This window comes from Pleurodeles waltl, chromosome 4_2 (assembly GCF_031143425.1).
Source record: "Pleurodeles waltl isolate 20211129_DDA chromosome 4_2, aPleWal1.hap1.20221129, whole genome shotgun sequence".
Taxonomy (NCBI): Eukaryota; Metazoa; Chordata; class Amphibia; order Caudata; family Salamandridae; genus Pleurodeles; species Pleurodeles waltl.
This window is the reverse complement of record NC_090443.1, coordinates 209,673,137-209,685,234: the sequence shown is the minus strand read 5'-3', so window position 1 is coordinate 209,685,234 and position 12,098 is coordinate 209,673,137. Positions and strand designations below refer to the sequence as shown.

The 12,098-nt window shown below is 46.2% G+C and overlaps 1 protein-coding gene across 2 annotated transcripts in view; it reads left to right on the top strand.

Annotated features, from left to right (window-relative positions):
• FIRRM (FIGNL1 interacting regulator of recombination and mitosis) overlaps positions 1-12,098 on the top strand; it is a 1,527,986-nt gene that overhangs the window by 798,258 nt on the left and 717,630 nt on the right. For both annotated transcript variants that reach the window (XM_069231089.1, XM_069231088.1), the window contains exon 15: positions 10,349-10,400. In XM_069231089.1, coding sequence (XP_069087190.1) covers positions 10,349-10,400 — 52 coding nt within the window. The remainder of the gene's footprint in view (positions 1-10,348; positions 10,401-12,098) is intronic.

Genomic DNA, 12,098 nt, shown 5'->3' with positions numbered 1-12,098 from the left:
CATTCAAGGTCATCCTAAGGTAAGAGGCACAAGAAGAAGAAGTCCAAGCGGACTTCGTCTTTGACATGCCCGTCGGCCGACGAGGCGTCTAAGGAACGTCGACGTTCGGAGCGCGGTTCCGCGGAGCCATCACCAGGGTCGACTTCGCGTCTTCTCCCCTTTCCGGGGACCGGATCGACCCCTGCTCAAATAAGAGTTTTACGAGGCCATGCGTCTCGTTTTTGAGCGGGCTGCACCCTTAGGTGGGTCTTCGGTCCCCACGGGGTCAGCAAGGGCCCCTTCAGATTCGACGCCGGCGGCTTTGGCCTCAGCACTGTTGGGGACCCCAGGATCGGATCCAGCGCCGGTCCCTCACAGTAGACCTCCTTCGGCGCTGGGTCCGACGTCGACGATTCCGCCACCGGCGCCCACCAGTGGCAGCCCCATCCTTATTCTAGATGAGCCGGAGCGACGTCATACGACGTCGACTTCGATGGAGCCAATTCGGCCCAGATCATTGTCTGAGCATTATTTAGATCAGCCAGAAGCAGGAGAGGAATGGGAGGGGTCTGAAGACCCTTTAGAATGTGGATTACAACAGGACTGGTATGAGGATCTAGGGAAGGCCAGTGGACTGGACACGTCTCTAGATACTGGTATGCTCTCTCCTCCTAATGTGGCTACGGAGGAGGGTGCTTCTTTTGCTATGGTGGTGCATAGGGCAGCTGAGGTCTTGGACCTAGATTTGCCTATGGTGCCGGTCAGGACGAATATCCTGACAGAAGTGCTTCACCCGGGGGTGACAACATCAGAGCCGATGTTACCCTTCAATGAGGCTCTTACAGACGTCCTTCTGGGTACGCGGTCCAAACTCAGCACAGGTGCTTCTGTGAATAGGACAGTCAGCCGCCGCCATAGGCCCGCTCCGAGCGACCCTAGTTTCCTGACACAACACCCCACTCCTGATAGCTTGGTTGTCCAAGCCTCTACTTCCCGTGGTGCCTTCCCTTCCGCTCCCACGGATAGGGAATCCAAGAGGCTGGATCAGCTTGGGAAGATGTTTTCTTCCACCAGCCTGGCATTGAGGTCCATAAACACCTCTTGTCTATTGGGCCGTTATTCCCATACTTTATGGGATACGGTGGCACAGGTGCTACCCCAGGTCCCAGAGGGCGTACGGGACACTCACCCAGGCTGTCAAGGATGGGAGAGATGCAGCCAAGTTTACGACCTGGTGTGGTTTGGACACGACCGACTCACTGGGCAGAGCGATTTCGTCAGTGGCCCCACGTCACCACGCCTGGCTAACTTCTACTGGTTTCTCAGGGGATATCCAGTCCAGCTTGATGGACATGCCCTTCAATGGCTCTCGCCTTTTTGGCGAAAAGGCAGACTCCACGCTTGAGAGGTTCAAGGATTCTTGAGCCACGGCCAGATTCTTGGGCCTTTCAGCACCAGCACTACAGCAGTCTGTCTTTCGCCCCTTTTGAGGCTTCGGAAGGGGCGTGGTACCACGGCAGCCACAGTTCAGCCACCGTCCTCAGGCTTCACAGCATCCCGGAAGAGGACGTGGTCGTGGTACCATCAGACCCAGAGGGTCTGGCCAGAGGTCGGCCGTCAGACAGCCCCCCTCCACTGCGCCCAAGCCCTCCTAATATGATTCTGCGGGATCACGTCCGTCCAGTTAGAGGGAGGATTCGTTTTCATCTCCCTCACTGGCTTTCCATCACCAAGGACAAGTGGGTCCTGCAGATCATACGGAAGGGTTACTCCCTTCCCTTCCAGTCTTTCCCTCCTTCTATCCCTCCGACAAAGGAATGGCTGATGGAGGACCATCTAGCTTTGCTCCGCAAGGAAGTTACGGCTCTCTTGGCCAAGGGAGCCATAGAAAGTGTCCCGATGTCAGAAGTAGGCAGTGGTTGTTATTCCCGCTACTTTCTGATTCCCAAAAAGAACAAAGGCCTACGCCCTATCTTGGATTTAAGGGACGTCAGTCTCTTCCTCAAGAAGGAGAAATTCAAGATGCTCACTCTTGCTCAGGTTTTGTCTGCCCTAGACCAAGGAGACTGGATGGTAGCGTTGGGTTTGCAGGATGCGTATTTCCACATTCCTATCCTGCCAGCCCACAGGCGTTACCTGTGGTTCAAGGTGGGCCACGAGCACTTTCAGTTTACTGTGCTTCCTTTCGGTCTCACCAGTGCCCCTCGGGTGTTCACAAAGGTGATGGCGGTGGTGGCAGCTCATCTGCGCAGGTCAGGGATTTCAGTCTTCCACTACCTGGACAATTGGCTGTTGAAGGCTTCTACGCCCCAGGCGCTCATCACCCTCCTCCAGACGACGGGGGCCTTCCTGCATTTGCTGGGGTTCACTATAAATGTGCAGAAGTCACACCTGACTCCCTCTCAGAAGCTCACTTTCATCGGAGCTGTTCTGGACACAGTGCAGTATCGGGCTTATCCTCACAAACAGCGGGTCCAGGATATTCAGGTTATGATACTGATGTTTCGGTCTCTATCCTGGATTTCAGTGAGACAGACTCTGAGGCTGTTGGGACTCATGGCTTCCTGCATCCTATTGGTCAAGCATGCCAGATGGCGCATGAGGGCTCTGCATTGGGACCTGAAGTTCCAATGGGCACAGCATCAGGGAAATCTTACCGACGTGGTTCAGATCTCGGGGGGGGGGACTGCAAAGGATCTGCAGCAGTAGTGGTTAGTGAATTGCAATTGGGTCAAAGGCAGACTCTTCTCCCTTCCCCAACCAGATCTAGCGGTAGTGACAGATGTGTCACTTCTGGGATGGGGCGGCCATCTGGGGGAGGTGGGGATAAGAGATCACTGGTCTCCGGCGGAATCAACTTGCTGGAGCTTCGGGCCATCCGGCTAGCATTAAAAGCATTTCTTCCTGTTCTGAAAGGGAAGGTGGTGCAGGTGTTTATGGACAACACTACTGCAATGTGGTACTGCAACATGCAGGGCAGTGTGGGGTCGTGGACCCTTTGTCAAGAGGCTTTACGTCTCTATACATGGATGGAACAGCAGGGCATGACCCTGGTGGTTCAACACCTGGCAGGTTCTCTGAATGCCAGGGCAAACGAGCTCAGCCGAAAATGCTTAGAGGATCACGAATGGTGTCTCCAGCCGGAGGTGGCGCAAGGACTCTTTCAGCAGTGGGGAGAGCATTGGTTAGATCTATTCGCCTCCGTAGAGAACGCGCAATGTCAGCAGTTTTGCACGTTGAAGTTTCCAAGGGGGCTATCGCGAGGCAGCGCTTTTCGTCGAGAATGGAGTTCAGGCCTCCTGTACGCTTTTCCGCCTATACCACTTCTGCCTAGAGTTCTCAAGAAAATGAAGAACGACCGGGCCCAAGTAATCCTTGTGGCTCCGGATTGGGCAAGGAGAGTTTGGTATCGAGAGCTTCTCAAAATGAGCATCGGTCCTCCAATCAGGCTGCCTCTTTGGGAGGATCTTCTGAATCAGCAGCAGGGGAAGGTTCTCCACCCGAACCAGTCAACTCTGCGCCTTCATGCTTGGAGATTGAGCGGCGACAGTTTATGGTTTACGATCTCCCTCCCGAGGTCTGTGATGTCATTCTGGCAGCCAGGCGTCCCTCTACTAAGTCAATCTACACCTGCCGTTGGAAACGTTTTGTTTCATATTGTACAGAGAGGTCTATTGATCCGCTTTCTTCTTCTCTGTCGAACATCCTTTTGTTTATATTGTCTTTCGCCCAGCAGGGTTCCTCATTGGGGACTCTCAAGGGCTATGTTGGAGCCTTATCGGCTTTTCTTCAGATGCCCGATCACCCATCTCTGTTTAAATCACCTATAGTAAAGAGGTTTTTGAAAAGGCTTGTGCATCTGTTCCCGCCTGTGCCTTTCCTTATGTCCCAGTGGGATCTTAATTTGGTTCTTACCTTCCTTATGTGTGCTCCCTTCGAGCCCTTGCATAACTGTCCTCTCCAGCTGCTCACTATTAAAACAGCCTTTTTAGTGGCAATTAAATCTGCCAGAAGAGTGAGTGAGCTGCAGGCTTTATCTTCAAAGCCACCTTATCTCATGATACATCCTGACAAGGTAGTATTAGGAACTCGTGCCTCTTTCCTCCCCAAGGTGGTGACCCCTTTCCATCTCGGTCAAAATATCACCCTGCCCACCTTCTTTGCAACACAGCATCCCTCTAAGGAAGAGGAGCATCTCCATCGGCTGGACCCAAAATGAGTGTTATCGTTCTACCTTGACCGCACTAAAGAGTTCCGGGTGGACGACCAACTCTTTGTGGGGTACGTTGGTGCAAAGAAGGGTCGGGCAGTGCAGAAACGATTCATTTCGCGCTGGGTCGTTCTCTGTATAAAGATCTGCTACGCTTTGGCAAATAAGCAGCATCCTGAGGGCTTGAGAGCTCATTCCACTAGGGGGAAGGCTGCTACAACTGCGTTAGCACGTGGAGTACCAGTGGTGGGCATCTGTCAGGCTGCAACGTGGGCTTCTTAGCACACGTTTGCAAAACACTACTGTCTGGATAGCCAGGTGAGAAGAGAGGGGCATTTTGCCCGGTCTGTTTTGCAGGACTTCCTAATGTAAAAATCTCCTTCAGACCCACCACCAGGGGTTATAGCTTGGGTATCTATTCTAAGGTAAGGAAGCTGCAGCTAGAAGTCTCTATCAGATGAACAAGTTACTTACCTTCGGTAACAAGGTATCTGGTAGAGACTCTATCTAGCTGCAGATTCCTTACACCCACCCAAGCCTCACCGCTCTGCGGATATTTTTTTATACAGATATATATATTTATATATACATATGTATATATATGCTTTTGGCATTTTTGCCTTTCTTAAAGGCATGAAAGAATTTTTACTTCAAACAGTCAAAGAGGTAAAATCCATAACTGTTGGTTCTTCCATGACTCTGCGCTTCTGGCGTGGGAAGTTGAGGAAAAGAACTGACGTACTCGCGCCGAGACGGCATCTATATAGACAACCTTGACGTCATACACAGCTCCAACGACGCTGACGACGTACGCGGAGCTGGTCGACGCATGTGGATCCGAACAACGCTGCCCGACGGCGCGCGCAGGGTACTGCTCAGAAAAAAATCCGGATTCGAAGCTTTCACCAGGGAATTCTAAGGTAATGAATCTGCAGCTAGATAGAGTCTCTACCAGATACCTCGTTACCGAAGTAATATCTGAACCTTATCAGGCAACAACTACAAGTATATTCTGTGTTTCCTATGTTGAGTGTTACACAACCCCTAAACTGTACACAACATCAGGTGGATTACTAGATAATTTAAAATTCTTACCTTTTTGGGTGAATAAATAACTGCTCTCAATGTTGGTTGATCCCATTCATACAAAGATTTGCCTTGAATTTGGTTAGGACCTGATGTTGAATCATGCCACAAATTGTGGGTGAGGGTTCCTATGTTGGAGAAGATTCTTGCTCTTACAAGGGTACATGTCACATGCATAATGTAGTGATCTTGTTTCTCTACACCCTTTGTGTTTGGTGTATATATTTAGGGAGGACATAGTGATGAAACTTCAAAGCCTCTGTCTCCCCTTTATTTTGTTTGTGATACTTTTAGGCAACAGGACATGCAGTACTCAGAGTTCAGTGCCTTACAGTTTCCATTGTAGGAATTCCCTGGGAGATGCCTTTGATTTAAGGTGGGACTTCTGTCTCCACTATGTGTTCACTCCCTGTCCTCTGATTCCTTATGTTCTGAAGAAGCTGTATAAGGTTTGGGCACAGTTGATCTTCATTATGCCACATTCGCCTTGGAGTGTGTGGTATTCTGATTTGTTTCACCTATCCCTGTGCCCCCCCTCTTCTGCTTAGGGATGATCTCCTCATGTAGCGTGAAGGGCAGGTACTGAACCCGAATATCCAGAGCCTCCACCTTTGCACATGGAGTTTGAGTGAGACAATTTGAGCTCTTTCAGTTCTCCAATAGCAGCCGTCAACATCATTTTGTCAGCTTGTTGTCCATCTAGTAAATCAATATTTTTTGGGACGTTGGTACTGTTTTGTTATTAGTACTAAACAGTGGAAGTTTATCCCTTCAAGGCACGTTTATTGAATATATTGTTTTGCAATTATCTTTTGCCCAACAAACGTTGTTGTTGTTCAGTTAAAGGTTATTTTTCAGCCCTCTTTTTTTGCCTAATCATCCAGCTCGGTTCGCATCTTGTGTTGCTTTGCAGTTTCTGACGGGGCCTATAGAATTGTTTCCCTTTCTACTTTCCTTACACCTTAGGTGGGACCTCAATTTAGTACTGATGTTCTTAAAGTTTTCTGCTTTGAGCCCATGCACAGGTCTTTGTTTGAGATTTCTGCCATTGATGACTTTCCCATCATCTCATCGGCTAGGCATTTTAGCAAGCTAAGGCCTTGTCTTTTCAGCCTCTGCTCACCAAATTTGTTTTGGGTAGATGACAAACCGACTCCAAGAAGAGCAAAGCGATTCATAAGCTTCCTGCTGGATTGTTCTATGTATGAAGATTGACAATGACTGGTGAGGGAATTAGAGCCCTTTTAATCAGAGCTATGTCCTTCTCTGAATGTTTTTCAAGGCTTTTTTTGTTGTGTGAAGATGTGGTCATCGATGCATATCTTCCTTCACCTGGCATTATACTGCAAATTCTGCAGAGATCGCTGTTTTGCCAGAATACTGTTGCAGTACTTTGATTTGACCATTTCCTCAGACCTGCCACCAGGGAAGCAGTGCTTTTTTATTGATTCAAGAGGTGATTAATCTACAGGTAGAAGTATCCAATAGAAGAACACATTATTTACCCTTGATAACAGCCCTTCAGGTGGCTACCCTACTTACCTACAGATATCTTGCCAATCCCGCCTTCCTCTCCATTCTGAGGAATGGTCCTGTGTTTCTAAAAAGATTTCAGCCTAGGTTTGTGCACTGCACATTTTATTAATCTTGTCACACCTGCATTACGAGGGCATGAAAAATAGGAGGTGGAAATTAATACTTGGGCAGTGGTGGCGTCTTTGTTGGTTCCATGTTGTGTCTGCAGTCAGACCCCAAAGCTGAGCAGGATCTGTGGTACCACCTAGCTGCACAAGTGAGCTGTTATAAAAGTCCCAGAAGAATCATGGTTTCTACTCAAGGTTTGTTTCTGGTCAAAAAAAAATATTCAGGACAGATGAGACTAATACTGGACTATCGAAATTGAAACAAATTCCGGATAAAACAACACTTTTGAATGGTAACCCTCCAAGAAGAGCTTTTGATGCTTTTGAAAGGGAAATATCTTACCTCCCTGGATTTTCTGGATGCATGTTTGCACATCCTAGTACACCTGAATCACAATCGGTGCTTGTGATTCTCACTACCAACTCAAGGCTCTTCCATTGAGAGTGAAATTAGCAACTTCATTTTTTGCCATTAACTGCCTTCCTATGCAATTAGGGACACCAAGTATAGCCCTTCTTGGACAATTGGGTTGACAATGCTTCATCAGCAGAATTGCATATTTCCACAGCTTCTTATGTCCGCCTTGTTTACAAACTGGGACTAACATCAAAAGTCATCCTTCCAGTCAGTCTCAAGACTCCTTTTTGACATTCTAGACACTCAGTTGGGGAAAGACGTCCCCTAAACAGACAGGGTGACAGAATTTGCAGTCCCTTGCTAAGCCCAGTGATATATTTCATCACACTAATACCCTTCCTGCTGGCTCCAGAAGAGGCCAGTACAGCAAGAAGCAGTTCAATAACGGAAACAATCAAAAAACTTTTGAAACAAGATGATGCAGATAACTAGGGGGATGAAGCAAGCTTGTAGTGACATTTCCAACAAATTTCAGTGCTGGTGTCCCAATTCAACCCCTAATGGCCCACATTTGAGCATTGTCCACACGAGGCATTTTGTCAAAAGCATAGAAAGTGCACCACAGCTACATAATGGAACTATGAGCCACCAGCCTAGGTCTGCAGGTTTTACTTCTGAAGCTAGCAAGCCAAGCTGTGTTGATCAGGACAGACCATACGACCTTGATGTAGTAAATCTGAAAATGAGGAAAAACTTTCCTTTTTCCTGTCGGAAGAAATCCTCTGGGATTTGGCCATTGCCAATGAAGTGGATATTGAATTGTAGTATCACTCAGGATGCCAAAACAACTAAGCGAATGAGCTCATGAATGGAAGTTCTATCAGGATCAAATGCAATACATCTTTAGAAAATGGGACCAGATAATGCTATACCTGTTCGCTGGCCAGTAGAACAAGAAATGCCAGCAATACCCCAAGTAGGTTCTAGCAATAGGGATCTGAGAACAAAGCCTTTCCAATAACAAGGTTGCACATCTTTGCTTACACATTTATGACATTGCCTCTCATGTCCAGTATACTGAGAAAAGGGGAAGGTGGATCACTGTTCCCTAATCCTAATTGCTCCATCATGGCCTCATCAATTCTGCTATAGCGACAGGCTGAGAATATCTTCACACCCACCAATTCTGATCAAGGACCATCCCAGGCTCCACTCCAACAAAAGGGGAGATTCTCCATCACAACCTTCAGCTATTCAGCCTGACTGCCTGATTCATAACCATTTAGAGTTCAGCCATTTGGCTATTCCTTCGGAATGCAGGGGTGCTTTGGTGCAGGCATGTGCATCAACAACAAAATGGAAGCTTTTCTGCACTTGGTGCAGAGGCCCAAGCTGATACCCATGAAGCCTCATCAGATTCTACCATACTTAATTGACCTGTCGAAGGTGGTATCATATATTTCTCATTCAGGGTTCATTTGGCTGCCGTTTCTAGGTTTAGGAGAATTTAAGAAGTCTTCCTCATATATGTTCTTTAATGAGATAATAAAGCAAGTCATAAGAAAAAAGAAGTTTTCAGGGCTTTCCCTCTGGTAAATCTCACTACAGTGCCATGGGAACTAACAGCTGTACTACATAAAATTATATTGCTGCTGTTTGAACCCCTCCAGAGAGAGCACCTAAAATGCATTTCCTTGAAGCCTGCGTTGATGTTTGCTCCTCTCCTCAGCAGTGAGAGTCAGAGAGTTGCAGGCGTTCATTATAAAGGAACCATACTTTCGATTTACCAAAGACAAAGTCAAAGTGTACGTCACTATGAAATTCATGTCCTAAGTCCCATTAGATTTTTATTTAAATGAGTCTCTCATCCTTATATTTTTTTGTTTAAACCATGTATTCAGCAGAAATATCCTTTCACTCACCTGCTATCCCGTTATTTGTATCCTAGGGCCACCCAGGAGGAGGTTGGCCATTATCCAGGAAATGATTTGCATGTTACCTATCAGCCTGCATCACCTTCTGTCACAGCAAAGCAGAGAATCCTCTACAAGGCAGAGCGAGAGTAGATTCCATCATAAGCCTATTCTCTTTGAAGAGTGCCTTTACAGGACGTTTGTACAGCCATGCCAAAAGGCAGTCACCCTTCCACGAAGCACTGCTGTCTAGATGTGATTGCAGCAGCCGGCTTATCAGGGGGCGGTAAGCAACTCCACGCACCCTGATTCAGAAAAGATAGGCCTTCTTCCTGCTTTATTTATAGTTGATGTGCTGCTTTCTATTCTGATTCAAGCATGTGAATCAAGGAAACATCCAATTCTGGAGAAATTAGTTGCTCACCTGTAGCCTCAGTTTTTTAGCATTGTTACCTTTTATAGATCAAAATACGATCCACCTTCCTCCCCGGTCAGAGGCTCATTTCTGTACCTAATATCATTTTCACTTGTGCTATAGAAATCTGAACCCCAGTGGCCTCTATGGAGAGGTAGAGAGCTCAGTACGTCCACCTCTTAGGCTGACGTTTCAGTTGTTTCAGATAAGGCAGATTTTACTACTGAACACACACTGCTGTTGGGCCTTTATCCATTTTTATGCTATTTACTGCAGTTTAAGGTTACTCTCCGATTCCCTGGGAGTCATTGAAGCAATGTCAATATATGACAGATTTCAACTCTGGACAGTTAGAATTACCAGTAAATAAATAATTTCTTTAAAGCTGTCCTCCTGCTCCACCAGACCTTAAATAAAGTCCAAAAACCTGCAAACTTTCAAGAGTGCATGGACTTTCTGTTGCCAGTTTACCCTTATTTCTAACTTGTTTGTAAAGGTTTGTTTCCATAAATCCTATACATACATTATTTTACAATAAACTATTTTTTATAAGACGTGCACTTTGCTAGCACAGCCCTGAATTGCTTTGATGTCAGGCTGAGTGTTGGGAAGGAGGAGGGGAAAAGGGCTGACAGAAACAATGGCTAGAATGAGAAGCTCAGTTAAAAGTCTTATTTTGGAGACACATTATTAAAGTCTTCTTAAAATTTGACTAATCTTTCTTTAATATGTTTCCTTCTCTAGCTATGGGACAGCCGAACTTTGCGCCCATCATGTTTCCCTGTTAGCCCACTTGGTAAGTAATTAAACATGTTAATCGTAAACACAACTATGCTTTGTATTGTTTTGTTTTGAAGATGGTCACATATGGAATGTTGTGACCTATATATATATATATATATATATTTTTTTTTTTTTCTTTCCAGTATTGGATTTTTTTCATAGATTCACATGCTTGAATCATTCCTCTTCGTCGAAGTGGGAGTCCCACAGTACAGTAATAAAGCATTATATATCATTATCATATGTTATAATGGCAATGAACAATCACTTTAATAGCCTATGTCCTTTTTGGAAAAAGGACCAAACTTGAACTATAGCCAATCAGGTGATAGCACCCTGTACAGCACTCCCAAAAGAGGCTACGTCCCTCAGATTTTCTACTATATGCTTCGTAATGGTAGTCTCCCTGAGCTCGGCTCCGTTTCTTCATTTATTACTTCTTTTTGGATCATGTAAGATTATATTTCCTATTTAATTTATCTGACCCTGGCAATAATATGTCAGAGCAGCAGAAAAAGGAAAGATGACACCCTGAAGACATTAGGAGTGTATCTACTATCTTCATCCTGCCCTCAAGGTAAAGGGCAACAAAATATGTCTAACCTTTTCCTCTAAAACTCGCATGTATGGAGAGATGAAGCTATTATTGTGACTACAGAAACTTAAACCTGTCAGTGCAGTGAGGAAAGCAATGAGGATTCCTTTACCTCACAGGAGAAATCAAAGGGAAAGGTCACGCCAGAGACGCACAGAAAAGCTATAAAAAATGTCTCCCCTTAAGTCTTCAAAAGGCTCTTCTTGGAGAGAGAAAAAGGAAATAAAACATAACCTCCTCAGAGGCAATTTCAGAACCTACAACTACTTCTTCTGTCCTGTCACTACATCAGGAAAATACTCTTCAGAAGACAGTCATGGGGAAACATAACCTCACAATGAGACATCTATGGCAAAATCGCTGTTTAAGTCTCATCCTCAATAACTTAATCTATGAAAACCTGCATCAACGACGGTCGTCTACAATACCCTCATCTATGATAACCTCGTTTAAGATGGTCGTTTACAATAACCTTATCTATGGCAATCATTTACGATGGTCATCTGCAATAAGCTCATCTATAATAACCTTGTCTGACAGTTGTCTATCATAACAGCAGCAGCTTCAAGGGGAGACCACAGGTCCCCAGGACTGGACACCAGCACTGACTCGTGCTCATAAGTGCTTTCATTCTCCTGCAGCGCGGGACGCTAACAGCACCAGTTTCAAGGCGAGATTTCAGGTCCCACCAGGCTCAGGGCCCCAGGAGGCAGTCCCAGGCCCACCGGCACTGACACGCGCTCATAAGAACTTTCATTCTCTGAGCCCAAAGGAGGCTGGGCTGGGCCACTGCTCTAACATCTTCTATTAAGGAAGCCTTTGTAGGCTCCACTGTTCTGTTGCATTTTTGTGGGGACTGTATGATTGATTTAGTTGATCCTCAAGGGCCTACCCACCTGTTGAATTTAGTATTACTGATGGGTAAAGGGAAGGCAACCAAGGGCAGGGCTGAAGTGGTGCACAAGAAAAAACATAAGAGGCAGAAGCATGCAGCAGACACTTGTGTAATGGAAGGGAGTTATAATCTCTTGGTTGAATGCGAGGAAATATTAATCTCTCACCCTGGTGACATTCCCGAAGGCACCCAGAGCGTGTCCCTCTGCTAACTTGGGGGTG